At 38.8% G+C, this 25,851-nt stretch overlaps 1 protein-coding gene across 1 annotated transcript; it reads left to right on the top strand.

Annotated features, from left to right (window-relative positions):
- Positions 1-607: 607 nt before the first annotated feature.
- On the top strand, positions 608-25,804 carry smc3 (structural maintenance of chromosomes 3). The gene is made up of 29 exons (XM_086296401.1): positions 608-805; positions 1,460-1,535; positions 1,669-1,707; positions 1,791-1,858; positions 2,121-2,192; positions 2,792-2,871; positions 2,969-3,047; positions 3,369-3,486; positions 3,988-4,163; positions 4,424-4,504; positions 5,000-5,164; positions 7,097-7,218; positions 7,478-7,691; positions 8,244-8,347; positions 9,447-9,546; positions 10,377-10,537; positions 10,947-11,088; positions 11,316-11,466; positions 11,563-11,715; positions 14,424-14,575; positions 14,765-14,923; positions 15,972-16,079; positions 16,367-16,475; positions 18,633-18,880; positions 22,087-22,299; positions 22,794-22,985; positions 23,513-23,690; positions 24,030-24,136; positions 24,683-25,804. The coding sequence occupies exons 1-29, from the start codon at positions 791-793 to the stop codon at positions 24,752-24,754; spliced, it is 3,654 nt and encodes a 1,217-aa protein (XP_086152527.1). The 5' UTR covers positions 608-790; the 3' UTR covers positions 24,755-25,804.
- Positions 25,805-25,851: the final 47 nt, after the last annotated feature.

Genomic DNA, 25,851 nt, shown 5'->3' with positions numbered 1-25,851 from the left:
TAGAGCTGGCCCTTGTGACTAGAGGTATATTTAGATCAGAAGCCTTGCATGTATTTCGTACCTATAGTCGCCTTCCACACAGCCGTATTTTTTATGCATAATCTATGAAAGCGATGAAACTTGTCGCTTTCATAGAAAACTTAAACCAATTTTAATCAGAATTTTGAGACATCAACTACTAGAAAATAATTACAGTCAAAATTCCTGGTAGAAAACTGTCTGCACTGTTATTTAAAGACACTATAAATAATTTTGATAATCATTAATACAACAATGTTGATCATTATTACCACAGTCATTATGATGATTTTTTTTTTATTTTTTTTTACCGCTTTTAGTCTTATATTTCCCAATGCTGCTCATCAAAACAATTTTGGCGCCCAGAGCGCAGACTGCTAGACTGTACCAACTAAACAAAAAGAAAGGCGAATAAACAGCAATAATAAAAGACCTAATGTTATGTCACAAACGTAACCCAACCGTAGATACACATTATATTATTGTTATATTTGAATTTTTACCTTTCATATGAATTATTTAGCTTCCCCACATGTAGGAATATAGTGCAAGTATATCCCTACAACCCAGTTTCACAAAATGGTATCATCCATTCTATCCCGCCCCCGCCGCCATTTTCCATGTTATTCTTTCCTGCCTTACAGTATTTTATGATTTTTAATGCAACAGTTTGATTGTTAAGTTTGGATTATTATAGTTGTGGTTTCTCCAGCTTGGCGCAGGGAGTGTTTCATCTCCAAATTTGCAGAGGGGACGCCCTGGATAAGCAGCCATGTATATTAAACAGGTAAGCTAACGAGACCAGACTGATGCGTGTTGCCGACTGTTACTGGTCTAATAACAAGATTTAGGCCAGCTTAACGTTTTTCCACTGAATGATAAATATATAGCTATCGAGGCTTCACTCAAAGTATAACGTTGATTGGATTGCAAAACTGTGTACAGGCACTCCATAAACGGCAAACGTTGTGTAGCTATCTAGCTAACGTTAGCTAGCGCTATTTGAATTAGTGTAGAAGTGAATTGCCTGTCCCCTCTCGAGATGCTAAGCTAACGCAACTAGGCCAGGCTCAGGTTTTCCGATTTGTATGCTTCTTTTCATTGTTGTTATAACGTTTAATGTTGCATATGATGCAGAATACGAGAGTTTATTGTATAGTTGTCGGCTAACTCGGCATTGTTGATTTCAAACCTTCAAAAATGTCCTGAATGAAAGTAGCGGTAGACCATCAGAGTGACCATCAGCCAAGGCCCTGTTGCCTCGTTTTATCTGTGATGGTGCTATTCAGCATAAACAGTTTACACACCTTATGTTTACAAATATTCATAGACCCAGGAGCTCTTTGACCATGTTTAACTGTAGCATGTGGTTAAAATATTGCACTGAAACAGCTGATGTTGTTGTCGGTGTGTTCACGGTGGTCTCTGGTTCCCTGTGCAGGTGATCATTCAGGGGTTCCGAAGTTACAGGGACCAAACTGTGGTAGACCCTTTTAGCCCAAAGCACAATGTCATCGGTATGTGTTCATCCACATCTTTCCATAATTATTTTGTATTGCACCTGAGTTGCTAATCAGGTTTTTCGGATACTTTATGTACTGTATGTCACCATATCCTCATTTTGTGTTTATTTTTCCCTTCGTCTTACAGTTGGGAGGAATGGATCAGGAAAAAGTAACTTTTTCTATGGTATGAAGCCTCAAAACTTGCTGCAATATAGAATTCAAACATTTAGACTTCTAAGACTTTAACTCCCGTTCTCTTTTTTTTAGCCATCCAGTTTGTGCTCAGTGATGAATTCAGCCACCTGCGACCTGAACAACGCTTGGCCCTGCTCCATGTAAGTACAGGAAAATGTACTGGGAACATGAGCCTTTAGTGGGAAGCTATGAATGCAAGAATGCTTGCTAAATAACAGATTACTCTCAATCAAAATCTTTGCATTTTTCTACCTGTGCCAATTGGCAAAAATGTTTTTTGTTTTGTTTTTTTAATTAACTTTTATCACAGTGTGAGTGATTTTGCTTTAGCTTTGACTAAAACCTCTTTGGTAGATGCCAAAACCTCGTTGTGTAAAAATCTCTCTCTCCCTGTCACTGTAGGAGGGAACTGGTCCACGTGTCATTTCGGCTTTTGTGGAGATTATATTTGACAACTCTGACAACCGACTGCCGGTAGGAATGGCAAACATTTCAAATTTATTCTATTACTGTATTTTCAGCTTGATTCCATTGTGATATTATTTAAAAAATTCCATAGGCCTCTCAAGGAATGTGTGTGTATGTGTTAAATAAATGGTCACTGAGCAGCTTGTGGCTAAACGTGTATGATCATATAGTCTCTTTTCAGTGCTGATATTTGTTTCACAATTAAATTTGCATTATTGTTTACATTGGTTTGTATCAAAGTAAACCTCAAAATAAAAAAAAGGAAAACACAATAAACTAAAATCCAAAAAATCAGCAACATCAACCCTTTTATGCTTTCTTTTGTAACAAGACTCTTAATCTTGGGTATTAAAATGGTGAACATCCTTATTCCAATTTAAGTTGTTCATTTCATATTGAATATTGAAGTCTCTCCTGGTGATGACTGTTATGAAGACCACTGATTGCACTGCGTTGCCTTCAGTACACACAGTCCTTCTTATTCTGATGATGAAGGCCGGATGTCTGTGAAATGTTGCAGCCTGGTGATACTGTGGCATAACCTGCCAATTATCGTCCTCTGTGTGACCCTCAGCTTGCCCAGTGATAAATGCATCTCTTTCTAGATTGACAAAGAGGAAGTCTCCCTTCGTCGTGTCATTGGAGCAAAGAAGGACCAGTACTTTTTAGACAAGAAGATGGTGACGTAAGTATTGCGAGGGATCAGCTGTCCATGTTAAATTTGCCAAAGGCCAATACTACATGTGCGATTCCATCTATTCTATGCACTCTTCTTGTTGCAGTAAGAATGATGTCATGAACCTTTTGGAGAGTGCTGGCTTCTCTCGGAGTAACCCCTACTACATTGTCAAGCAGGGAAAGGTGAGAGACAAGTGCAGTGCCAAGCCTAATTTAATGCACAGTAGTTTTTGGTGATGTGAAATGAATTTCATTCTTCAAGCAGTGGTCATTGGGTGGGTAGTTCTAGTCGAACAGACAGTAAAACAGTGTTGTCCTCACTATTTATTTACCTTAGTCTGTTTTCCAAAAACTAAGAGTATTAGTAGACTAAATAATTGATGTTAATTTAAAAAAAAAAAATCATTAATTAATTATAATTATTATCATTTGTTTTCTGATAGGAATATCTCAGAGGTACACCAGATATTTGGAAAATTTACCTTATGTTACTGTTTTATGTAGATCAACCAAATGGCCACAGCCCCTGACTCACAGCGTCTAAAGCTGCTGAGAGAGGTGGCAGGGACACGAGTGTATGATGAACGCAAAGAGGAGAGTATTTCCCTCATGAAGGAGACAGGTAAACGCTTTTGAATACCTTTCATTTTGTACAACCGTTGATTGGTAGATTTTAATTCATTAATGTTTTTAATTGTCTGTGAACAGTTTTGTTATTACATGACATCAGCTAGATTGTTTTGAAAAGGCTTTATAATGTATATCTATATGTACCATGTTTCATTAGCCTTAGGCAGGATTTGTAATTTGTGTCACATGTACTGTCGCCTCACAGCAAGAATGTTCCTGGTTCAGATCCATTCCAGGGCTTTCCTTCCTGCAGCATTTTAGTTTCATTGTTTGTGTGGTCGTCAAAGCACTTAAATGTATAGAAAAACGTACTCCATTTCCACTGTCTTATAGCAGTACTGTCGGATTTCCATCACAGTCACCGTTGTGCATGACTGTAACCCGTGGCATTAAATTGTTTCTATAACAGAAGTACTGCTTAATTTTGTATACCTTTGGTGAAGGAGTTACAAAGAGAAAAACCTGAAAACAATCCACTGTGTGTTTTCCTCAGAGGGGAAGCGAGAGAAGATCAATGAACTGCTGAAATACATCGAGGAGCGTCTGCACACCTTGGAAGATGAAAAGGAAGAACTGGCTCAGTACCAGAAGTGGGACAAAATGAGAAGAGCTTTGGAGTACACAATCTACAACCAGGAGCTGAATGAAACCCGTGCCAAGCTGGATGAGGTAATAAAGTTGTGAAAAACGTTGAAGTACACATGCAGAAAAAAAACACAAAACATAGACTTCTCTGTATTTTGATGCAGGCGTAAGAATGTAACGCAACCCATGTTGCAACCCAGTTGCATTATTTATGCAGTAAAACACGAATTCTATTGTCCTAGACATCATTATAAACTTAATTAAATGTGAACAAATGCCAGTATCAAGTAGACTTTACTGCCTCAGTAACAAGACTTTTGTACTTTGTTTGGCTCTTTTAATAGTTGTCCACCAAGAGAGAAACCTGTGGAGACAAGTCCAGACAACTGCGTGATGCTCAGCAAGATGCCAGAGACAAAGTGGAGGTAAAGAAACAAAAAACCCCAACAACCATTGCTTGGCTTCAGTGAAATCTCATCACAGAATGATATTTAAGATGGTGTTACAGTATTTTGTAAATGACCGTGAATGATGTGTTTGTGCTCTGGTAATTGATCTACTTTGACATTTTTGTGTTTTAGTAACAAAGTCATTTGTTAATATTGTTTGATTTTGTTCAGTGCAACATTTCAGGTACCATAACCACAAAAAAATGCAATTAAATTTTACTTTTGTGTGTTATTTTCACATCTAATGTTTGTTGACCTCTTTTTTTTTTTCTCTAATATATCATTGCTTATCTAAATATATCACGCATTTCTAGATGGTTAATGTCATCAGCTCATCTTTGTGACCTTGTTAAATAAATGACGCATCATTTAGTCGCTGTAAAGGAAGTAGGTTGTTGTGGGTTTTTTTGTTTTGTTTTGTTTTGTTTTCCCCTCATACAATGATTCTTTATTTTGGCTCTCTTTGTGTAGGAAACGGAGCGTGTTGTGCGAGAGCTGAAGTCTAAGATCTCTGCCATGAAGGAGGAGAGAGAGCAGCTGTCGGCAGAGCGCCAGGAGCAGATCAAGCAGAGGACCAAACTCGAGTTGAAGGCCAAGGACCTGCAGGACGAGCTGGCAGGCAACAGTGAACAGAGGGTACGGAAGCCTCCCATCTGCGTCACTCTAAACACGTGATGATGCACCAACCACACTCCCCCTGCCTCTTTCCCTTTACCATCTCTGTATAAAGAAAAGGCTGGCAGTTTTTTCTCTTTTAATCCACTCCACTCACCCCTGTTATAGCCGGAAATGTGGGTACTTTCCAGCCCCTCTGGTGTTGGCCAGAGGGGCCGATGGTGCGATATGGCAGCCTCGCTTCTGTCAGTCTGTTCCAGGGCAGCTGTGGCTACAACTGTAGCTTACCTCCACCAGTGTGTGAATGTGAGAGTGAATGAATAGTGGAATTGTAAAGCGCTTTGAGGGTCTCGAAAAGCGCTATATAAATCCAATCCGTTGTTGTTGTTGTTGTTATTATTATTATTATTATTATTATTATTATTATTACTTGTCCAAGGTTGCTTTACTTTTCAAGAATTTTGGCAAGGGTGTCTGTCAATTTTTCAGTCTGTTTATAAAACCAGAAATCCCCAAATCATGACTTATTTTATTTAGTATGGTGGGATATTATTCCGAGAATGTCCAAAAGAAAACAGCATAAAACTTAATCAGTAAACCAAAAGGCACTGATCCAAATATTCAAGTGCTTCATTCTTACAAAACTAATAATATGTGGTTTTGGTTAAGGTGTTTTAAAGGTATTTATTTCATTTAATGGATGCAGCTGTTACTTGTCAGTTTAATATAACTATATTTTAATGTATGTGATCATGCATCCAGTATCTGTATAATATCTAATATCATGAGTAATATTAAAACAGGTCAACCAGTGCAAAAAAATGTGCAGTTGGCTTGTGGGATGGGATGAGAAGCAAAACGGAGTAAGCACCAGGTTGCGTATCAGACTCTGCTTACAGCTCCACTATACATCATCCCTGGCATGAGGTTTCGTGTACAGAATTGGCATGCATCACTCTCCATATGGCTTGGTGTTTGTGTGCACATGTGAGTATGAAGACGATAATTATACATAACAGCTCTATTGGCTCAGTTTTTATGGTTCATGGTGGGTCCCAGGCAGCATGCTGGCTAGTGGTTGGATTAAGCCCACCTGGCTGCGGCTGGCACAACACCAGCCAAAAGTTATTGGAGCAAAATGAAAAGCCTCTCTAGCTACAGGGGATCCTGGTTTGATCAGCTTTGAGGTGGCTGATCAAACCACGGGGGGAAAAAAGTGAGCACAGCCATCTCACAAAGGAATTTGTCCAAATCAGTTGTCAGTTACATTTTCTATTAATACTAGCACATTTTGGTTTACTGAATATTAATGCTCTTTTTATAGGATTCTCTTCCAGTAGATACCTTTTATATAAATCTGTTGTAAATGTGTTAGGGCTGTCGGTCTATTAAAATATTTAATTGCGATCAATCGCGTGATTGTCCATAGTTAACTCTCAGTTAATTGCAGATTTTTAAAAATGTATATATTTTATTACATTATCAGTGGTGTTTTTGGCCAGGAAGCAGTATTTAAGACTTCACGTACTACGGTGTTAACTCGATTCACATCGATTGTACAAATAATTTTGTTCTTCTCAAGGGAACCGTCTGGCAGAGCATTAAAGCTAAACTTGTTATTCAAACGACCCTTTTCTTCATCCATTTCTGCTTATCATTCACAATGTTCTGATGCTTCACTTCCAGACACCCCAATCTAAGGATGGTGGGCCACAGGTCACAGCCCAAGCACGCATGTGTTAATCGAAAGAAAATAGAGGTGTTAAAAGGAATAAGCATTAATGCGTTATTATCCTGTTAACTTTGACAGCCCTAAAAATATAAGTATACATTTTTCATAATTGTCATGAGGATTGTTTATTCTTCAACACTTTTCCTCACATGTAACTCTTCTTTTCTTAACCTTTCATTTGTCAGATTTGTTGGATTAATAATCTGCTCTTGATCTTCCAGAAACGCTTGTTGAAGGAGCGTCAGAAGCTCCTGGAGAAAATTGAGGAGAAACAAAAAGAGCTGCAGGAGACTGAACCCAAGTTCAACATGGTCAAGGAAAAGGAGGAGCGGGGCATCTCCAGGTAGGGATGACTCATTCTCAGTTATCATTCCCCGAGCAGGCGGTGACCGGGCGTGATTCAATGAGTCAGTCAACCTGAGTTAAATATAATTTGATAGTGAGAGATTAAAGGTGTCTTCACATGAGATATTTGCGAATTCCGTTGTAAAATTATTTTATTGCATGTGTTATACAAACATTTGAATACAGGAAGGAAGGAGAGCCAAAGAAAATTATCGGTTCAGTTTATAAATCTATCATCCCCCTTTGTTGTCTTGCAGATTAGCTCAAGCTACACAAGAGAGGACAGACTTGTATGCTAAGCAGGGTCGTGGCAGTCAGTTCACCTCTAAGGAAGAAAGGGACAAGTGGATCAAAAAGGAGTTGAAGTCTCTGGACCAGGCTATCAATGACAAAAAGAGGCAGATTGCTGCCATCCACAAAGACCTGGAGGACACAGAAGCAAACAAGGAGAAGAACCTCGAGCAGTATAACGTAAGATAATTCAAAATGTTTCAGACCTCCTTTTCCATGAAAAAGAATTGCACACTGAGTTTTGCTTTCCTGTCTTTTGTTGCTCTAGTTGAAATAACTAGCTATTCTTTTTTTCTGACACTGTTTTTACTGGAACATTTTAACCTATACTTATTTTTCCCTTTTATTTTGGTATTTTGCAGTCTTGTGCATACAGCTTGAAGAAGTGGTAAAAAAAAATGTTTCTAGGGGATGGACTGGTGGGAAATTTTGAAAGGGGGAAACAAATCTTTATTATGAAGTTAACAGTTTGAGACTAAGCTTTTCATTACATGACTTGTGAACATTTGGTGCAAAATCCACAACAAAAAAGTGAAAAAAAAAAAAAAAACAGTCAACAAGGCATAGACTTTCATTTGGCTCCTTAACTTTACACAGATTTAAAATAAATAATTTTGCATTTATTTATTTCGGATTAGTGGTGTGATATATGTCGTTTAGAAAAACATTTCTGCTGTTTTGATCTGACATCCTGGCAGGTTAATGTGTCTCACTTCAAACTTGTATCTTTAGAAACTCGATCAAGATCTGAATGAGGTCAAGACCCGTGTGGAGGAGCTGGACAAAAAGTATTATGAAGTGAAGAACAAGAAAGATGAACTGCAGAGCGAAAGAAAGTAAGGACCTCGTCTTTGTTTTTAATCTTCTCTCTGACCTCACATCTTTAAGATGTAAATGTATAAAATTCAGTCATATTTTAAACTTTTTTTTTAGTGTGCAGTTTTGATTAGTTTGACATCTCATGATAAAATGAAGCTTTACATAAGTCAGACCTGCATGTTGAATTGAGTTGAAAGGTTGTTGTTTAGCCTTTCTTTTAGCCAGTATGCTGTTTCCGCTTGGCAACCTTTAGATAGATGCCAGTGTATTGTCTCCTGTGAATGTCACCAGGCCTTCTCAGTCCACTTAAACAATGAGGTGTGTTTATGTAACACAGAGGATGATACCTCAGGCTTCTGCTGCCACAGTTTCCTTGCCTTTAAAAGGTCCTTCAGGGTGGTTGAATTGTGTCATGAGGCTTTTTAGTGAAAACGCGCAATATTGTTCCATGTTTCTTGAAGCACGACAAAGGCAGCATTCACATTCTCCAGCTATTATTAGGAATGACACTCAAAACGCATAATTTGCCTTAAGCATAAAAAGAGGTTGTGATCTTTCTTTTTTTTTTAAACTGAATTCTATTAAATTCAGCAAGACCCTTATTACTGTCAGCATGTAAAACAGATTCCACGAATAGTTTGTGTATGTCAGATTTTTAATTATGCACCCATCACTGTGATCCGCTGCGCAGTCTGTCGGGTGAGAAGGCAAAATGACAGCTGCAAGCTATTAGTAGCATATCTAAAAATGAGAACAAATGATGAATTTACTCAAACCGAAACAATGAGATGGTTTGGCAGGGAATCGAGATGATATATTTTTACTTGAGGATGATAGTTACAGTTTGCAATTAAAAACAGCTTGACTTGAAATTATGTGAAAGTGAATGAATATTTATGTTTAAATACATTCAAACTATGAATCAGCAGCTGTGTTGGTTTCATAATCTATTTCCAAGATGAAGGAATACAGAGATAAAAGATGTAACCCTTTATAAAAGAGAGTTTTAGTTTGAAGGGGTTTTTTTGTTTTTGTTTTAGTGTCATGACTGCACTTGCGTTTTAGTGCTTCTGGTGACATAAGTGTAACAGTGTGTGACTCTCTGTATCTGCCCAGCTACCTGTGGCGTGAGGAGAACGCAGAGCAGCAGGCTCTGGCAGCCAAACGAGAGGACCTGGAGAAAAAACAGCAGCTCCTCAGAGCAGCCACCGGCAAGGTCTGTGTCACTGTACATGACTGCGAAATTATTGACGTGCATAATGCAACTATAGGATCCCCAATGCTTCCACCTGGATACAAGTGAAAGTGTGACTATGCATGTATGGGCACAGAAGTGGATGGTTTTTTTTTTTTTCAGAGGATTGAATCCTTTTACTTGAACACACACACACAGTACATGGATTTATCTTCCTCTTTCCCAGGATGTCACTTGTAAGCCACAGGTAGACCTGCCATTATAGTTCACACACGCACTTACATACAGAAGAGCTGTTAGCGAAGAAATGGGCAAGAGAAAATAAATCAAATCCCAAGTTTAAAAAAGAAAAAGAGGCCTCGCTCTCTAAACGAGCCCACCTTAATACAGCGACCGACTCACTTTGTGACTCAGCCGGTTGTCAGAATAGATATATCAAATGGAATCATTCATCTGCGTCGCTACTGGCACCTTATGATAGCTAGCTAAATTTACATATGACTCACTCCTTTCTGCCTCATCCAGTCATTTCTTCGGGGCATATACATCAATCAAATATCACTTCTGAATAATGTCTGCCCAGATGAAAGGAGGCTGTGTGTAGCTTCATGGACAAATGTCCTACATTTATTTTTCTTACATTACTCCCGGCTGACTCATCCGTCTCCAGCCTTTGATGGGCTATATCTATCTCACATTTTTATATTCGCAGTGTATATTTCAGTGTAGGATTGCACCATGGAGTTAATACAGACCTGGGGTTTTTTTCATGGCTCATACAATATGAGTTTATTTTTCTGTGCTTTTTTGTGTGTTATTTTGCATACTGAGAATGTAGATCTTTCCTCCAGGCCATCTTGAACGGTATTGACAGCATCAACAAAGTCCTTGAGCATTTCCGTCGAAAGGGCATCAACCAGCATGTCATCAATGGTTATCATGGCATCGTCATGAATAACTTTGAATGTGAGCCTGCTTTTTACACCTGCGTGGAGGTTACAGCTGGGACCAGGTGTGGTTTGCTTTTGTATTTTCATTCAAATGTCTGTGTAGGCTGAAATGAAAACAACACTTTCTGGCTCCAAGTCCTTTTATTATGCAAGATTATACAAATGTGCCCGGTGGGTAAAAGGAGCAGGTTGCTGCGTGGGAAGCCATCAGCCCAGTCAGTTTAAAATATTTAGTCTGAAGTTACTCCCCCGTTTGTAGTATCAGTATACCATCTGCCTTGGGCTTTTTTATTATTGCTTTATTCTTCCTCTTTAGAACCTGTTAAAATTTTTAAATATCAAATGGGAGTTTTCATGTTTACTCACAGAGCAGGTGTTGTAGATTTTATAAACAATTTATGATTTATAGTAAAAAATTACTTTTGTTTGTTTTGTTTTTTCGTCTTTGTTTGTTTCTTTGTTTTTTTTAAGGCTGTTTTACCACATTGTGGAGACTGATGAAGTGAGCACTAAAATACTCATGGAGTTCAACAAAATGAACTTGCCTGGAGAAGTCACATTCCTACCTCTGAGCAAGCTGGACGTCAGAGACACCGCCTACCCAGAAACCAACGTAAGTACCTGACATGAATGGGCGCTTTGCATGTATTAAATTTTGAATCTACTAGCAAATAGTGGTATACAGTAATTGACAGTGGCAGTTAACATAAAAACTGCATTCAACTTTCCCTTTGTTCAGTCCTCTTCATTCCATTTTTCTCATCAAGATTTCTACTGACAAATTAGTTTCATTATTACCAATGATTTTTTTTGTTTGTTTGTTTCATTTTTCTCCATCAGGATGCCATCCCAATGATCAGCAAGCTCCGCTACAGTTCCAACTTTGACAAAGCCTTCAAGCACGTGTTTGGGAAGACCCTCATTTGTCGTAGCATGGAGGTTTCCACCCAGTTGGCAAGAGCTTTCACCATGGACTGTATTACTCTGGAGGGTAAGCTTTGCTGTGAAATGCAATACAGCTTCAACAATTCTCAGTGCAAAATACTCCAGTTGAGAACATTCATATCATTGTTTTGTTACTTACTAGGTGACCAAGTCAGCCACCGTGGAGCTCTGACAGGAGGATACTATGATACCAGAAAGTCTCGCCTGGAGCTTCAGAAAGACATGAGGAAGGCTGAGGAGGAGCTGGGTGAGCTGGAGGCCAAACTCAATGAAAACCTGCGCAGGAACATTGAACATATCCTTTCTATTAAAACGTGTGGCGAGTTTGTTTATCATGTTGATGTTAGAGCGCTGTGTGTTGCTGTCCGTTGAGAGTATGAGCAAACTTGAAAGCTTCACTGAAGAATCGCGTTATTAGTGAGGCAGAGTTTTGGCCCCCTGCTTAGACTTACTGACAATAGAAAAATGGCCTGGGTTTGACTGGAATACCGAGGGAAAAGGGAGTATGTGATTCAAGACTGAATTTGAAAATGACTAAACAGACATCTCCCACTTTGAAATGTTATGAAATTCATAAACACTGGAGACAGACAGTTAATAATCGGTATCTGTTAGAGCCAAGTAGATTTTCTTTCCTTTTCAGGATAGAGATTGTGTTTGCCTGAAAGGTTTAAATCATGATGTACAGTTAAAACTAGCCTTTCTAAAATAGTTTTCATATTGACTTTTAAAGTAAACATTGCTTTGTGTTGACAACAGAAAACTTTGCACCCTCTTAGGACTAAAATTTTAATTTAAATTGGAGCTGTTTTCTGTATAAAACTATGTTATTGAAAGTTACACCACCCTCATTCAATTATGCAGTGATGTCACATGGCTGAACCTTTGTTTTAATTGTGTATTAAATCAGTCTGGGTTGTGTAGCTACCTTAAGGCCAGTTGGAGCCTAGCTGGGACGCTGTGGCAGAGTTTAATCGGGTCAAGAAGGATTAGTGTGTGTTGGGTCATATCGGCCAGAGCCATGACTCACTGCTGGACAGCTCATGAAGGCCAAACAAGTGGATCACAGAGGATTTGTGTTTGCATGTGCGATGTATTTATGAATATGGTCACTTCCGGCCCAGTATGATTAAATGTCTGTTTGCACACCTGTGTTATGGTGTGTAGCTTCTCACTCACTCACAGCCAGTAAAGCGTATGCTGCTTGGTGTGTGCGCACCTGGTGATTACGTATATGTATGAGTCAGTAGGCGAAATGGGCATCTGTGCCGATGACATGGTGCTTCACTTCACTCCCCAGAGGAGTGAGTCAGAGAATGAATTAATTATTTAAGACACCTTGTTTTTCACTCTCCACCTCTGCCCTGTCAATAAGCATGAGCTCCCAGCCATTCCTTCCTTCCTTCCTTCTTTTAGTTGCCGTCTTCACTGTTCCATTACATTGCAGTGAAACTTCATACAGTTTTTATGTGAAACAGAAATTTTAAATGTACCTGATTTTATGTGGTTGTGCTAATTTATCTTGTTTTTCTATGGAAAAAAACTGTTTGCAGCCTGATATTATCTGTTCACATTTGTCAGATTATCTTTGAACATCTGTTTTCTCAGTCTTCTCTGGTCAGCAGGCAGGAAAATCCACTTTCCTTCAGTCCTTTTTATATCACTACATTGATTGGTCTTGGTGTTCATTGAGTCCTGGAGCCACAGGAGTTTTGCAGTCCTTTGAAGATCAATAAGCCTGTCTGTTAAATTAACTTAATGATGAGCATGTGCAGCCCTTCTTAATCCTCTGCTTTGATTTTAGAGACACCTCCTTCCCTAAAAGCCCAATCACATTATTGGAGCACTAAATAGCCTACAACATGCCCCATGACTTTACTCATTATCTGATCAGTGTCTTTTGTGTGTCTGTCAGTACGATTACAGAAAATTGAACCAGGCTGAATTTCTTGAAACTTTGGGAAGAGGTGGTGTATGTGCAAAAGAAGAACCCTTTACATGCTTTAATTTTAGATCCAAGTCACTTAAAATAGCTGAATGTGACTTTGGCCTTGGCAGAAGATCAACTCTCTGAGTGCCCTTCCAGTTTGCTGCTTCAGCTTCAACAAAACTGTCTCTGTTGTTTAGGGATTCTGTGCCAAAGTGCTTAATTAAAGCTGAATCATTTCTTATCCTTTTTATTTAACCGTTTCAAGTAGTTTGGTTGACTAACAAAAACAAATAAATTAACAAAACCAAAAACTGACTTCTAAACGTGGAACCTTCTTCCTGTGGCATTAGAAGCACAACTGGTGATTTTAATCTCTAGTTCAAGACCTATTAGAAGAAAAGTATGACACTTAAACTAACAGGGTAATCAGGTGTTTATGTGCTATGTATTGTATCATTGTTCTGTGACATTCATTAATCTTGCACCAACTCATTTCTTTTTTCTTCTTTTGCTATAAGGGAAAATTTGTTTCTTTCTCAGCTTGGGGACTAGCAAAAGCACTGAAAACATTAATATCATTTTGGAAAGTGTATGTCACAAGTGTATTTTTAAGTGTATGTTACACTTTTTTACCTGGGGGTAATTTAATTGTTGCATTGCGACAGGTCACATCAAACTAGTTATATCAGATTGTTTGTGAGGTTTGAAATGTAGTGTTTACTCTTGTAAATATTGCAGTTTGCAGGTGTTTTCATTGTCTGGCATGTTTTATGTTGGTTTGTAATGTTTGCTCAGCTGAGTTGACATACAGTTGTATTTATTGTGTAAGTCACTAGTGTTTCAATGCTTGAATGGGTTTCATGGGCTGCATATCCAGGTTTCTTGCAGTCCCAGCACTTAACTTGCTTGGGGAAATGGTAATAACGATTTAACAATGCATCGCATCAGGGACCTTATAATAGGCACTGCAATATGACGTAACTGTGATTAGCTCAAGAGTGGCTATTAAGAAAAACTGAAAATGCTCGTCTGTAGTAAAAATTGGCATATACTTCCTTAACTGCCACCTCCACGTATCAACAATGAGATTGACCAACTGATGAATCAGATGCAGCAGATCGAGACACAGCAGAGGAAGTTTAAGGCATCCAGAGACAGTATTCTGTCAGAAATGAAGATGCTGAAGGAGAAGAGGCAGCAGTCAGAGAAGACTTTCATGCCCAAGGTAATATTACCTCATTGTTGTAGTGTATTGTAACCTGTATAAAAACCCTGTGTTCAAGATCACTATGACCAGATTTTGTTATTGATGTTTAACTTGGTCTGTGCCTCAGGTTCAGCCTGTCCCCATTATTGTCTTAATGTTGCCCACTGCTGTCTAACGTTCCTTCGTTTTTTCTCTCTCTCTGTCCAGCAACGCAGCCTTCAGAGTTTGGAGGCCAGCCTCCATGCCATGGAGTCCACCAGAGAGTCGCTAAAGGCGGAGCTCGGTACAGATTTGCTGTCTCAGCTCAGCCTGGAAGATCAGAGGCGTGTCGACGACCTCAACGATGAGATTCGTCAGTTGCAGCAGGTCAGTGGACACAGACTGTGTCTGTTGCAGCATTTGTGACAGTGTTTCTGCACTGTAAAATAACTGACACACACACATGAATTTTCATTTGTGTAATTGTGCTATATCAGTTTACAGCAGTTTATTGCTCAAAACTTTATTGTGCAATTTATTCAGGTTTTTCAGGGGGGGAAATCACACTGATGTGAAAAAACAAAAAACTTATGTATCAACTGTGAGACATTTAAGAAAAATGTTCCAGTGAAATAATTACTGTCTTTTAGAAATGTGTTGAATCTGAAATTGTGGCAGCATCTGTGCGTGCTTACATGGAGTTCAGAGAACATGCCGGTTACCTACATTTGTTTCTCGGTGTCCTTTCGCTTTCTGCCTCCTCCTAGTGTATTCACATGCTCTGACTGAGGTGAGAGAAGCAGGCAGCAGCTGTGTGTGGGATGTTCCTGTGATACAGCATTGCCCTGTCTTTCTCTTTCACGGCCAGCTGCTCTCGGCTTTCCCCTCATTGAACTTTCAGCCATTCCTGCCATCGTTGTGCAACAACTCCGCCCCCACAACATGAAGCCTTTCATATATGGTTCTGTTATGTTTGCTGTTGTCAGATTATATTACCTGCAACAGAACTCCTGGTTTAGTTTTCATGGGTTTTGGTTAATATGATATTTGCTTCGACATAAGTGGGCAAAGACTTGTTCCTTTACATAACATTCACTGATAACTGTCGCTGAGGCAGATAAGTGTATACACAATTTTTATTTATTTATTTTTAGCAGATTGTATTCTGTGTAGACTGAACAGTTAAAGTTGCTCTCATCTTAGGATTGTCAGGATGTTTATAAAGGCAGAAACTGCAAAATTGGCTTTTAGATAAATGACTATCACTCCTCACACATCCGTCACTCTGACAGCACCATTTCATGCAAGAGATTTCTTTTATGTGATAAACAAAGCAAGAAAAACCCATTCAAATATCAAATCACTGGTATTTCAACACATAGTGAAAATATCACATAAGTAACTTTTGTGCTTCGATGTCTTTATTCACTTGCAGGACAACAGACAGTTGCTGAATGAGAGAATCAAGCTTGAGGGCATCATGACCAGAGTGGAAACATATCTCAATGAGAACTTAAGGAAACGTCTTGACCAAGTGGAGCAGGTACATCATCCCTTTAAGCACTTTGCTTGTAGAATATGTTTGTCACATGATCTATATGTGTATGTTTGTTGAATTATTTCCCTTTTCATATTAACAAAGTCAGATTATTTTAAGTTCTGATTCTTTGTTTTCTGCTGTTAAATTGTGGTCTGTTACAAATTAATTCTTGGATATAGCCGATTTAATTATAAATAATGTTTTCATTTTCTAGGTAGAGGGGTGTTTGAATGACCCTCCCTTTTTATTTATTCTACTATTTTGATGTTCCCTCACTTTGTATTTCACAGGAGCTAAACGAGCTGCGTGAGACGGAGGGAGGCACGGTGCTCACGGCCACAACCTCTGAGCTGGACGGCATCAACAAACGTGTTAAAGAGACTTTAGCTCGATCAGAAGGTATGTGGTTTTTAATTTATTGATATGTTTGTCAGTACTACTGCTCATATGTTGGGATAAAATAGTCACTGCTGTGGTTGTGGCTACATTTATGACACATATATAGAAGCTCACGTATTATTTTACTAACAGGACAGTTTATACCTACTTAAAAGTGGTTTAAGTTAGATTAGGTTTCACTTTAGACATAATCACTTACAGGGGATCCTGTTGGTGTATTTTTAATGGTTGCTCCTCTATTGTAATTGTTTGCTTTCATTAAATGTAAGTCTGTCTTACAGTTGTCCAGAAGTTAAATTTGAATTTATAAAGAAAATGCCTGAAAGCATGTGTTTTGGAATAAGTTTTAATTTTATTATGATCACAAAGAAAAGTATTTTTAAAGAGTTTTTAGTATTTAAAGTAAATTACTGATTTTTGTCATTAAAGACCAGGAAAAATAATGAAAATGTTATTTTTCAGGGCAGGAAGGGTTTTTGAAAATGAAATAAACCCAAAAAGCCATGGACACTTGCTTTAAAAATACACATGAAATAATGTGACTCAGTTAAAACCTTTTTTACAGTAATTATATAGGACACAATATTCAGTTATTTTTTTTAATTAAACATCATTGAGCTAATATAAAAGGTGGATCAAGTATCTGGGTCTTCTGCTGTCACAAAGGCTTTGCCCTTAAAGCATAGCTGACAGCTGTAAATAATACTTTAACAACTAGGTTCACTGCCTGCTCTAGTGTTCGAGAGGAGAGGCTGCAGCTGGACTTTAAATTATACCTTAACTTTTGACGTTGACTTTTAAGTCTTATTTTTTCATCTATAGATAGGCTATAGGTAAATATCTGTATCTCTGTGTAATCTGTAGCTATGTAGTGCTCATTACTGCACATTTCCGGGTAAAATGAAAGCAGAGAAAAAAAAATCAAATCGTTCCAGTCTTCTATCTCTTATGCTTAGTTAATTTATTACCTGTCTGGCTCAATTTATTGTTGTCATTTGAGTGTAAATTGAAAAACTGTAGGATACCTTCATTGAGTTGGTACTGCCAGCAGATGGTGAGAATGGCTGTGATGCCTTCGAATCACAATTTGAATAATATGTTTTTGCACAGACTGCCTGGTCGCACATTTGTATAAATGTTCTATAAATGTGGTGCAGTGACTCAGAGGTGATAAAATGCAGTTGTCAAAAAGCACTTGTTTCTGAATACCCTTAATTTGCATGGATTCATATTTCATCATTGGCACTAACTAATTAAAGGCATTCACAGCATCATCCTTTTCTTATGTAGGCGCTATATTCAGTCATCCACTCTTGACTATTGTCAGTTTTACCTTTGTTCCAAAAAAGAAAGAAGAAAAATCTTAATTTCTTCTTTATTTAAATGAAAGTAAGAGACATTGTCTCCCTTTTTGTAGGTTGTTGAGAAAAGGCTCTAAAGACAAATGATGTAATCGCTTCTGCTGAACAAAGATGACACAAAGTCTTACGAGCCATCTTGAAACTAAGGATATACGAGAGTGGTCGACAAAATAATTAAAAGTTGCAGGCCTTCGCTAGATGGCACTTAAAATAGTCAGTTTAAGTAATTATTCGTATTTTAGTGAGTTACAACATCTCAAAGATCTTTCCAGCCGTGATCTTTGCAGCACCTTTCTCTCTCTGGTCTGTGACAAGTTGGAAATCAAAGGAGGTGGCAGTGCTACAAACTTGGTGCGTTCTCCTTTGATCAAGGAAAGAAAAGTCGAGGCTTTCAGTGTGTAACCACATTCAGCAAAGGTGTGTGGATGTGGATGGGTTTTACACTGCCAGTACACTGGCTAGCATTGGCTACTGTTGGCAAACTCATCTGAAAGTGCATGCATGTTGTGCCGCACATGTCAGCAGCATTTAAAATGTTACATCATCAAAGAAAGTAACCACTCAAATCTAATTCAATAAAAGGCTCAAACAGTCCACCCAAAATAAGTTGGTAAAAAACTTCCCCTTACCATCTTTGTTGTTTGTTTTTTTTTGTTTGTTTGTTTGTTTTTCCCAGACGAAGCAAATTGCAGTAACTATTAAAGAAAGTCATCTTTTTTTAAAGTCAGGAATTCGGCAGTATACTATGTGTAGATAAAAATCTAACCCATATCACCTCCTCAAATGTCTTTCCCAGATCTGGATTCTCTGATTGACAAGACTGAGGCGGAGATCAAGGAGCACATAAAGAGCATGGAGCGATGGAAGAACATAGAGAAGGAGCAGAATGACGCCATCAACCATGACACAAAGGAGCTGGAGAAAATGACCAACAGACAGGGCATGCTGCTCAAGAAGAAAGAGGAGTGCATGAAGAAAATCAGAGAGCTTGGCTCGCTGCCTCAGGAGGCGTTTGAGAAATACCAGACCCTCACACTCAAACAGGTACGCCTTGCCACCCACACACACACACACACTCACACACAGTGCTTAATGACGTTATATGCTCGCCGCTGGCTTTAAAATTTCTTTTCTTTTTTATCAGCCAGCCCTAGCACTTTTCAGACATGTAGTGTACAGTGTTATTTTTCAGTGGGAGTTTATTAAAATACAATATTTATTATTTTCAGTGGGGAAATTGTTCTGCCTTTTACATGCTCAATGGAAACAAAGCACTGGGGGCTTTTATTTTCACTGGGAGCTGGGAGTCATGCTCAGTCACTTTAAACTAACAAGTTTCAGTGGGAAAGTGTCAAAAACAGAATAAAATGCATTTTAAACATAGAATAAGGCACAGTTTATTGGAAAAACAAGATACACAAAAAAGAAAAGCAGTTTTAGTATGAGTAGAAATACACATATGTACAGCATCTCGCATGTGAGTTGAAGTGCAAATAGGCAGAAACTGACACAGTGATAATGATGTCTATGCTATGAGCAGATGAGGTAAGTGATAATAGAGAGAGAAAAATCAGAGATTATAATAATCCATCTATCCTGGAAAGAACAGATGGAGTGATTTAAAAGAGCACTGTTGTGCGTGTGTTAAAGTGTTTGTAAGAGTCCCACCTCCCATACACAATGGAGAGGAGTTATAGAGTCACAGTGAGACAAATATCTTCTGTAGCACTCAGACCTGCATCTCAGGGCAATGAGGCTTTTACTGTATTTGCTCTGGTGACCAGTCAGGGAAGCATGCACAGGGTAGAATGGATTTTCCATGATGCTGAAGACTTTCTTCAGCATCCTGCTCTCAGACACAGAGTCTTAAGTTCTACTCCTAGAATTGGCCCAGCTTTCCTGATCAGCTTGTTGGACCTTCTTAAAGACAACTTCAGCGTTCCTGGACCAGTCACAATTCACTGTCTATGCGTATCTGTTGTCCTCAGCCACCTCTTAATCTAACTCCTTGGTGCTGCCAGGAGAATAGGAGGAACCTGTTTCCTATTGGCTAAAATCAGTGGCTTAGTATTAGTGATGGCAAGCTGTAGATTAGCTCACACCATCTATAAAACTGTCCACCACTCTGCTGTACTTCTGTACATCAGTTATGCAATGAAACCCTCTCAATTCTTGGAGAGGGGCTCATACCAGCCGGGTTATGCCCAAAGTAACATCCTATTGATCCCGTCCCAAAACACCATCCACCCACATCCACACAAAGACAGCAAAGAGCATAATTCTCACAGTGTTTGCAGTTATTTCAAAGAGGGAGTGTGCTGGGTGCAGGAGCCAGTTGATGGCATCCTCCATGTGTTGTTTAGAGTGACTTTATATGAATAGATAGACTGGTAAAGATAATAATTATTCATTTTAATTTAATTGGTTTCACTTAAGAAGGAAATATGTACAATATTAACTGTTAGCTTAGTTAGCTTTAGTTAGCATAGCAGTAGCTATAAACCTATGTGCAGTACATCAGTCTCATGTCTTGCACTTGAACTATGTTTAACTGCACTGTCCCTTTAAATAAATAAATTCAAAATTCAAATTCATAAAGCTAATATGAATCGGCAGTCCCTTGGCAAGTTACATGCATAGGATCAGAAAGAGTAAATCACAAAACATCCACACACCCACTGTGGATCACTCGAGTCATTGAACACACTGACATATTATTCATTACTTTATGAAGTTGAATTGGTGATTGTACAAAATACATTCAAATCATTACTCTAGCACACATTTAACAGACACAGAACAACACTAGCTTGGAATCACATTACTGTCTGCCTGATTATTTTAGGTCCAAAATCTATTCCCACCAATGTTCATTAGCTTATAACCTTTGTTCTGGGGTTCAGCTGAGTAGAGAGCCTTGCTCCTGAAAAGCTGTTGGCATCAGTGAGAGTAAATTGGTGACCTGAAAGACAGTATCCTGCAAAGCAGCGCAATCTTACAGGAACAGTTTTATTTCACATGTTAGCCATTACAGCAGCAACACAAACAATAATGAAATAGCTGGGTTGAGGTCAGTCTTTATGTGCATTTTGTCCCCCAAATCCATTTAGAAATATCTGCACATACACATGCAGCCAGAGCCAGGTCTCTTTAGGAATAAAGCCCAAGGCCATCACATCCCACCCACTCACTAGTGACTCACTAGACACTGGGGGTAAAGACTGTGTGTTGAGTGGACTTGGCTGCTTCTTTCATAAGTGTCTGAGTGCGCACACTATGTGTGTGTCTATGCGTGTGTGCTTGTGTAAGCCCCCCTCCTCAACAATGCCGAAAATAGGCTCGCTTGCTCATAAACACTCCATATAGTTAATCTTTCTCCACAGGACACTGCTTGGGGGCATGATGGTGCCATTGATTGCAGAAGTGTTTGAGAGAGCCATGTAATAATGGCACTTGGTCATTAGTGACTCAAAGAGATGAATTTATAGTTTGAGAGTTTGGAGAGACAGTGAGACACTTTCAGGCTAGACTAAACTAGATCTTAATTGATCAGGCCGTGTCCTCTTTCAGATATGAATAAAAGGTGCAAAACGCGTCCATGAAATGCATAATGAATGTATGTTTAGTTAAACATGTGAAACTCATTTTCTAGCATTATGAAACCTGTCCTTGAGTGGAAAAATAATCTGAAAATATAAAAGTACTGAGCAATATTTCCTGAAAGTGTAGTTGTAACATCAAAGCAAAATTGCCAAATTAGTGAGTTCAGGTTTTAAAAACATAAAAATTAAAACACGCATGTATGCATTTTTTATTATTATTATTTTTTACATTGGTGGCTTTCTGTGTGCATCACTTAATATACTGTTATTTCACAAAAAGTATTCAAAGGAGCTTGCAAAAGAAAAGCATCTGGACTTCTTTAAGTTGCTTGAAGACGTTTCACCTCTCATCCGAGAAGCTTCTTGATGAGAGGTGAAACGTCTTCAAACAACTTAAAGAAGTCCAGACGCTTTTCTTTTGCAAGCTCCTTTGACTACGATGACCTGGATGACTGAGAACCTTCACAGACACAAAAAGTATTGTTTTCTGAAAGATGGATGGATGAATGCACAAGCAATCTAAATTATAATTTTGAAAGAGAGCATGTTTTGAGGCGTAATTTAAAATGATACTGATTTAAAGCAGATCTGATCTTGCCTGGAACTAATGAGGTATTGTATTCCACTTTTTTTCCTCTCCTCCAACAGTTGTTCAGAAAACTGGAGCAGTGCAACACTGAGCTGAAGAAGTACAGCCATGTCAACAAAAAGGCTCTAGACCAGTTTGTCAACTTCTCCGAGCAGAAGGAAAAGCTAATCAAGCGTCAGGATGAGCTGGACCGTGGCTACAAATCCATCATGGAGCTCATGAATGTCTTGGAGCTGCGCAAGTACGAGGCCATTCAGCTCACCTTCAAACAGGTACATTGCAGCTCAGACTCTGATTAAAATCTTCAGTGATACAAGTCCATGGTTTTTACCTTAGACCTGTATGTAAATCACCCACATTTTTTGGGGAAAGCAGAAGTGATCTTATTTGGATAAGCAGTGCTAACTTACCAGCCAAAGCTAGCACACTTCATACGTAAATCGTAGGATTGTAAATTCCTGGTAAGACACTAATAACACACTATAATTTCACACACCCAAAACTGGAGCAAATCTTTCTTGGGCAGACTGTTAGTACACCCAGTTACACAAAAGCTACATTAAAAATGCTTCAGAAGCTACAAACATGGTTGAGTGGTCCAGTGTGGTGACCTCACTTCGACTGAGGTGAAACCTAGAAGATGGCAAGAGGTTTATCCCTGAAGAAGTTCAACACTAATTTAAAGCATTTTCTCAGAATGTGAAAAATTCATCAAAATGTGACTAAAATTCACTTTCTATCTCTTCTTACCTTCTGCTCCTCTCAGGTGTCGAAGAACTTCAGTGAGGTTTTCCAGAAACTGGTGCCGGGTGGCAAAGCTACGCTGGTGATGAAGAAAGGTGATGCTGAAGGAAGCCAGTCTCAGGATGAAGGAGAGGGGGGTGCTGACAGCGAGAGGGGCTCCGGTTCACAGAGTAGCGTTCCCTCCGTGGACCAGTTCACTGGAGTCGGCATCAGGGTGGGAGTCTTTTTCAGTTCAGTTGTTTTATCTGCTGTTAGTTGACGGGCTTTACTGATTACCATTTATAAATCAGCTTTTTTTTTAAAAATGAATGGAAGATAATCAAATAAGAAGAAGATGCTATAAGTAAGCAAAATGCTTCAGCTCTTTAGTTTTTCCCATTATATAAAGTTTTATCATTTCTGAGGTAGAATTGTGCTTCTTGAGTACCCTCAGTATATTGAGTTTCCTTGAGTCTTTGTTTGGAAACATGTGAATGTGTATTTCTGGACTGTTATGATTTCTGGTCCTCCCACACAGAGAAAGAACCAAGGTGAGATTGGTCATGCAATGAGTAATGCGCAGTCCTCTTAGGGCTAAATTTATCTTTATCATTATCAGAGCTGTTGTAACATTGCAGAGGATTTGTTTAACTTCATGAATCAGAGACTCTTATAATAAAGTTCTTACAGTAAAGAAATTGATTTCTCTGTTTTTGTTTCAAGTAAAGTTTGATGGTCTAATTTGATGCACGTCCTGCGTAGGTGTCCTTCACCGGGAAGCAGGGCGAGATGAGAGAGATGCAGCAGCTGTCTGGAGGTCAGAAGTCTCTGGTGGCTTTGGCTCTGATATTTGCCATCCAGAAGTGTGACCCTGCTCCTTTCTACCTGTTTGATGAGATCGACCAGGCCCTGGACGCACAGCACAGAAAGGCTGTCTCAGGTAACGATGAGTTATGTGTCTACACAGATTAAATGATGGCAATTTAATCCCTATGGCTTAGTAGGGTTGATTAATAAAAATACCTCTCATCATTGATCGCAGTCTCCTCTGTAGTAAGAGTAGGTAGAAGGTGGACGATAGCCTGGAGAGAAAACAAATGAAAGCTAGTAGAAGTAGGAGATGAGCATCAGGGGTGAAAGGGAAGGCTTATGAAACTGTAGTGAGACCTGGTGCGATGCATGGTTTGGAGAAAATATTTACTGACCAAAAGAAAGTTAAAATGACAGTTGCTGAAATATTGGAAACTTTATTCAAAGCAAACCAACCTTCTTATTACAGATATGATTGTTGAGCTGGCTGGCCACGCCCAGTTCATCACCACCACCTTCAGACCTGAGCTGCTCGAATCTGCCGACAAGTTCTATGGTGTCAAATTCAGAAACAAGGTGAGGCCTCTTCCTTCGAGTCTCTGTATATCTACTGAGAGTCAGACTATGCTCCGGGATTAACAAGTTTTAAACGTACCTGAGCAAGTTTTCTCACAATCATCGGTGATCGTTTACAGCGTGATGATGTTTCTGAGAATTCAAATGCATTTGACTTTTTTTTTCTCCCAATAGTAGGTGGTGATTTTATTTTATTTATTTTTTTACAACAATAGCAAGAAAAATAAGTCTTAAGAGAGGCTGCTCATTTGTTCTCACACAGCCCAGCCTACTAAAGTCAGTGGGGGGAAAAACAACTATTTTCTTCACTTTAGCTTTAGGATTCAAGGGAGAAAATGCAGTGGTGGTGACAGTGTTGTAAACATAATTTTGCATTCTGTTCAAACTCCATTTGTCTTAAATCAATAGCATTCAAAGTTCATTTGTGTCTTTGTTCTCCATCAGAAAAGTGATAGTAATTTCTTTTGTGTCTGTCTCTTAAGAAAAACGATTACTGCTCAGTCGGTGCAGCATTGATTAGTCATTAACCGTCTCTGTGTTTTTTAGGTGAGTCACATCGACGTGATCACAGCGGAGCAGGCCAAAGACTTTGTGGAGGATGACACCACCCATGGTTAAGAGTCTCCTGCTCTTTATCGTCCTCTCGGCCCCCACCTCCAGCCCCTCTTCCTCCATCTCTACAGCGCACTGCAAACCTCAAAGGCCTCCAAAACAGGGCCCAAACACAGACATATCCCACTCAGTCCAAAAACCTTTTTATAGTCGTGTTAAACATAAACAACACAGGAAGTCTCAGCTTCTTGTGACGTCCTTGTGATTAAGATGTAATTTAATTCATGCCCAGAAACTGACCATTACTCATATTTAGAGTTAAATCTTCAAAGGCTGATACGAAAAATCTGGAGGACAAAATGCGGCTATGTTGATAATCTTTAAGCTGACGGACTTGATGTGAATCAGCCTCATTATAGATGACAGTTAAGAGAGGTGTAGTTATTTTACACTGAAAAAAAAAAGGTTCTGAAGGGAGCACTTCATGTTTGTGTTACTGCGATGATTTATTTTAGCCGAATTTTGGTAATCTGTCATCCAATGATAAAAGCACCAGAGATGTAACCCTTCAGGATCTTTCCTCTTGTGTACAGTTGAGTGTTTTGATATGACTTGGATGAATCTTTGGGGGCCTTAGGCTCATCTGGATGTGTTCATTCTTACTCTGGTTTCTGTAATGTATACTCTTTGTACTCATGAAATATTACTTCTGTCACAAAAGCCACTTGGCTTAAAATGTTCAAAGCTTGTGGTTCCCTTTTTATGCTTGTATTCTGTCAATTCTGGTCTTGAGGTCATTTCAATATATGAAGTTTAATTCCAAAACAACAGATACCCATTTGGGAACCAACACATCCTCCTAACAAGAATGTTTGTGAAACCTGACCGTGTCCACTTGGGTTCAGTACTCGGTCAGTCGCTGTTTTCTAGGAAGCCAAGATGTTATTAATCTTAAATTTCCTTCATGGAGTCTTTGTTTGGGATTGAACTCCTCATATGTTGTACCTTGTTTCAAAGCTTTCTTTTTTTTAAATGTTTGTGTTCCTTTTTATGTAATGAGAAAATAGAAAATAATAAAAGGTGAAAAAAAATAAAATAAAATAAATAAACACGTCATCTCCGCTTCATGAGACTGCCACCACTAGGTGGTGCTCTTTAATTGA

The sequence above is a fragment of the Aulonocara sp. 'chitande type north' Nkhata Bay genome, linkage group LG6, assembly GCF_057382095.1.
Source record: "Aulonocara sp. 'chitande type north' Nkhata Bay isolate Kocher_YH1m ecotype deep benthic linkage group LG6, A_spYH_male_GT1.1, whole genome shotgun sequence".
In the NCBI taxonomy this organism is placed as follows: Eukaryota; Metazoa; Chordata; class Actinopteri; order Cichliformes; family Cichlidae; genus Aulonocara; species Aulonocara sp. 'chitande type north' Nkhata Bay.
Note: the sequence above shows the minus strand (reverse complement) of the source record. Positions and strands in the feature narration are given on the sequence as shown.